The following is a 4,065-nucleotide window of genomic DNA, read 5'->3' as shown; positions in this document are numbered from 1 at the left end:
ATTTCCAGTTCCTATCTGTACCAGTGTACCTCCTCTGGTCTAGCCAGACTTGCAAGGTCGAATTCGAGTCATGGTAGTGCGAGCAGGGAGGAAACATTTAGGAACTAGAGGAAAGTTGTAGTTTTCGTCGTTGTTACATCAAGAAAGTTTTAAAATATCAGTAAAAATATATTAAATAATACTGGTAGAAAACAATAAAACTGTTACTTAAAATAGTTCCATGTTGCTTCTTTTCCCTTTTTTTCAAAACCATCTTATTGGGAGCTAATACAGATACCGTGTTGCTCCCTAGTTCAATCACATTCAGCAGTGTTGTACAACTGCTGCCACGGTCAGTTTCAAAACCTTCAAACCCGTATTTTCCTTCCTGAACTCCTTGACACCAGCTCCCTTTCACCCCCACCACCAGCTTACTTCTTGATTGGCCTCCTCACTTGCAATAGTCTTCGCTTTTATCTAAGCACCATCGGCTGTGTGATCTATCCTTAACCATCTTTTCACTGTAGGAGTGGGATCCCATTCCTTTAGAGGTAGGCCAATTAGAGAATAGTCGTTGTGTTTGACAGACTAGAAAGAAACAGGCGACTTCTATTCTCTGAACATAACACGTTCATCCCTGAAAAGGCCTGTCTGCGTCTGCTGATCGTACAGCAACTGTTGTGGCAATATCTCTACCTCTTTGAACACATTCAGGACTTGCAGACCTCACTCATAATATCTCAGGGGAAATTGGGGCACAGCACAAAGTTGAAATGAATGACAAGCGTGTTATTTTCAGATTGTTTGACACTTTTTACGATATATGTTTGTTTACTGAAGTAACAAATGCAAGGGAATAAAAATGTAGTGTTTCATCAAAAGTAGGACAAGTTTTATGAAATGAATAAATATTACCAGCATAGCTCCATCTTCTTTTTTATACCTGTGGACGGAATGAAGATTACTGTTGCGCAGATGAATGTTAGAGTAAGGAATATAAATTTGTGGTTTCCACATTGGGCAGCTGGGCACCTTAGAGAGAACCCTGGTTACAAGTGCCATTTTAACAACTGTTTGCCAAACTCAACCAAAAAAAATAGGTATCTGTTCTGCCCAGCTGCTGTGAACTAGCTGCATCCCACCACTGGTGGGCCCCCTCTTTACCTGAGTGCATTGTAACAAAGCAAGGACAGAGCGGGTCAATGTGATGTGTGCCATCACACTGAGTCTGACTCCCTGTCGGGTGTGGTCCAACTGGGCCATAGGGTGTCCAGAGCTGCCACCTTCACCATGGCAGCCGACTGCCCCAGCTTTCCCCACTGGTGGGCTCGAACTGTCAGCCCACTGCACCACCAGGGCTCCCAAGACTCCAGCTTGCCTGCAGGAATGTTTGTGACTGTGGCATTGGTAAATTAATAATTCCTTTTTATTTTTGGCTTTGCTGGGCGCTCCTGGTGATTCTCCCTGGGTTTCTGTTTGTTTTGAACAAAGGCAGCCTCCATGATCCACCCTAAAGAGGTACCCCCCGAGGCCATCCTGCTGGCTGTGTACCTGGAACTGCAGAATGGTGAGTGGCTCCTCTCTCTGGCCCTTAGCAAAGCCCAAGTACTACCTCCTAATACTCTTCTAAACAAAATGTAATTAGGGCCTTCTTGAGACCCTACAAACTCCTGCTTCTTGCCAGCTAATTATACTCCCTTTCATCTGTGAAAACACAGAACTGCATAACTTCTGACAATTACAGTTAAATCCCTGCTAATTCGCCTTTCTCTCAAGCGGCCAAATGACTCTTAATGGAGAACAGCAGTCAGAGTGCCAGCTGCCTCAGCTGAACACAGGAGTTTTGTAAATGACATTAATGTGTTTTATGAGTAAGCTAGTTCTTACTGAGAATTATTTATCCAAGCCTAAGTCCAGGTCATGGCTCTAGGGCATGGAAGACATCCAGGCCAGGGCATAATAGAAAGGGTTGGGCCCTTGGGAGGCCTGGAAGAGCCGGGACTGAGAATTGGGAGGGGTAAGAAGCTGTGTGAGTGCTAAATCATCCCTCCTTGGTGATGCCGGGAACCCCTGCGAGCAACCCACTGGAGGCCAGTGCCGAGGAGTGCCTGGCTCCCAGCAGCCTCCTGAAAGGTGTGATGAGAAGGAGGGCACTGCCTGGTTCCCATGTGACCTCTTGTCCCACTGCTGGGCCCTTCATTCATCCAGCCTACCTCTAGCGGGGTTCATGACCTCCACTGTAGAGCAGAGTCACCAGGGAGCTTTCCAAGGCCTATTTGCCCAGTACACACACCACACGACACTACACACCTCCATCCCCACCCCGCCCCTCCCTCCACTGTGGATCAGTCACCAGGCAGACACAACCTCATCTTTCACCTTTCTGGCTAGCAGTCTGGTGGCTGGCTTATTTGGGGTGTCATGGTATTGTGTTGCTTTGTTGTGTTTTGTATTTTAACAGGGAGTGTTTTTATAGGTAATACCCAGCTGGCCCTACAGATCATCAAGAGGAACCAGCTGCTCCCAACAGTGAAAACGCTCTCGGAGATGAGGAAGAAGCCAGTGTTTCAGTCTGTGCACCCGATCCAGCCCATTCAAATGCCGGCCTTCACCACAGTTCAGAGAAAGTGACATCTCCCTACCTCACTCCCAAGGGACTGATTTCTTCCTGGCTTTGATCGTTCCTTCCCAGCAAGATGAATAAAAGACAGATGATGACGGGTGCTAGTTCTGAAGACAAAGTTTTGAGATGATTCTACCCCTGACTTTTTTGCCAGAAATTTACCAAAAAATTAAGAATTCATAAACCCACTTCCAGCCATTTTTCTTTAACCTTTACCAAACTTTTGATTTTGAGCCATTATGTGATATATCTGTGTCATAGGCAATAAAAATACGATCTTACCAAGAGAGTCTTGTATCGTACATTTATCTTTATTGCCACCTTTGGGGTACTTCTACATCTGAGATTGAGTGTCAGTGTTTTCAGAGTGATTTATGCTGGAGAACAGCAGGTGCTGTACACAAATAACCAGTCCACAGACTGATGGAGGTGGCTGGCAGAGGCAGGGGAGCTGATAAGTCTGATGCCTCGTTAACACTAAAAGGATCACAAAATGCATAATGACCCATCCCAAGTGCCAACCCACTGCCACAGAGTCGGCCCCGACTCATAAGAACCCTTTGTAGAGTTTCCAAGACTTTGTGTTGATTTTTAAAAAATCATTTTATTGGGGGCTTGTATATCACAATCCATCCATCCATCCATAGTGTCAAGCACACTTGTTGCCATCATCATTCTCAGACATTTTCATTGTACTTGAGCCCTTGGTATCAGCTCATTTTTTCTCCTCCCTCCCTATCCGCCCCCCCCACGAACACTATGATAATTTATAAATTATTTTGTCATGTCTTACACTATCGGATATCTCCCTTCACCCACTTTTCTGTTGTCCATCCCCCAGGGAGGAGGTTATATGTAGATCCTTGTGATCGGTTCCCCCTTTCCACCACACCTTCCCTCCACCCTCCCATTATCGCCACTCTCACCACTGGTCCTGAAGGGATCATGTGTCCTGAATTCCAGTTCCAGTTCCTATCTGTACCGGTGTACATGCTCAGGTCTAGCCGGATTTGTAAGGTAGAATTGGGATCGTGATAGTGGGGGAGGAAGCATTAAAGAACTAGAGGAAAGTTGTATGTTTCATCGGTGCTATACCGCACCCTGACTGGCTCGTCTCCTCCCCAAGGCCCTTCTGTAAGGGGCTGTCCAGTTGCCTACTGATGGGCTTTGGGTCCCCACTCTGCACTCCCCCTCATTCACAATGATGGGATTTTTTGTTCTTTGATGCTTGATACCTGATCCCATCGACACCTCGTGATCATACAGGCTGGTATGTTTCTTCCATGTGGGCTTTGTTGCTTCTCAGCTAGATGGCTGCTTGTTTATTTTCAAGCCTTTAAGACCCCAGACGCATATCTTTTTGATAGCCAGGCACCATCAGTTTTCTTCACCACATTTGCTTCTGCACCCATTTTGTCTTCAGCGATCGTGTCAGGAAGGTGAGCATCATGGAATATGGGTTG

At 46.1% G+C, this 4,065-nt stretch overlaps 1 protein-coding gene across 1 annotated transcript in view; it reads left to right on the top strand.

Annotated features, from left to right (window-relative positions):
- CNOT10 (CCR4-NOT transcription complex subunit 10) overlaps positions 1-2,889 on the top strand; it is a 78,173-nt gene extending 75,284 nt beyond the window's left edge. Inside the window, exons 17-18 of the mRNA XM_045297678.1 lie at positions 1,471-1,546; positions 2,456-2,889. Of these exons, the coding sequence (XP_045153613.1) occupies positions 1,471-1,546; positions 2,456-2,610 (231 nt within the window). The 3' untranslated portion in view covers positions 2,611-2,889. The remainder of the gene's footprint in view (positions 1-1,470; positions 1,547-2,455) is intronic.
- Positions 2,890-4,065: the final 1,176 nt, after the last annotated feature.

Source organism: Echinops telfairi, unplaced genomic scaffold, assembly GCF_000313985.2.
Source record: "Echinops telfairi isolate 266 unplaced genomic scaffold, ASM31398v2 ScPeMD7_7420;HRSCAF=8458, whole genome shotgun sequence".
In the NCBI taxonomy this organism is placed as follows: Eukaryota; Metazoa; Chordata; class Mammalia; order Afrosoricida; family Tenrecidae; genus Echinops; species Echinops telfairi.
Note: the sequence above shows the minus strand (reverse complement) of the source record. Positions and strands in the feature narration are given on the sequence as shown.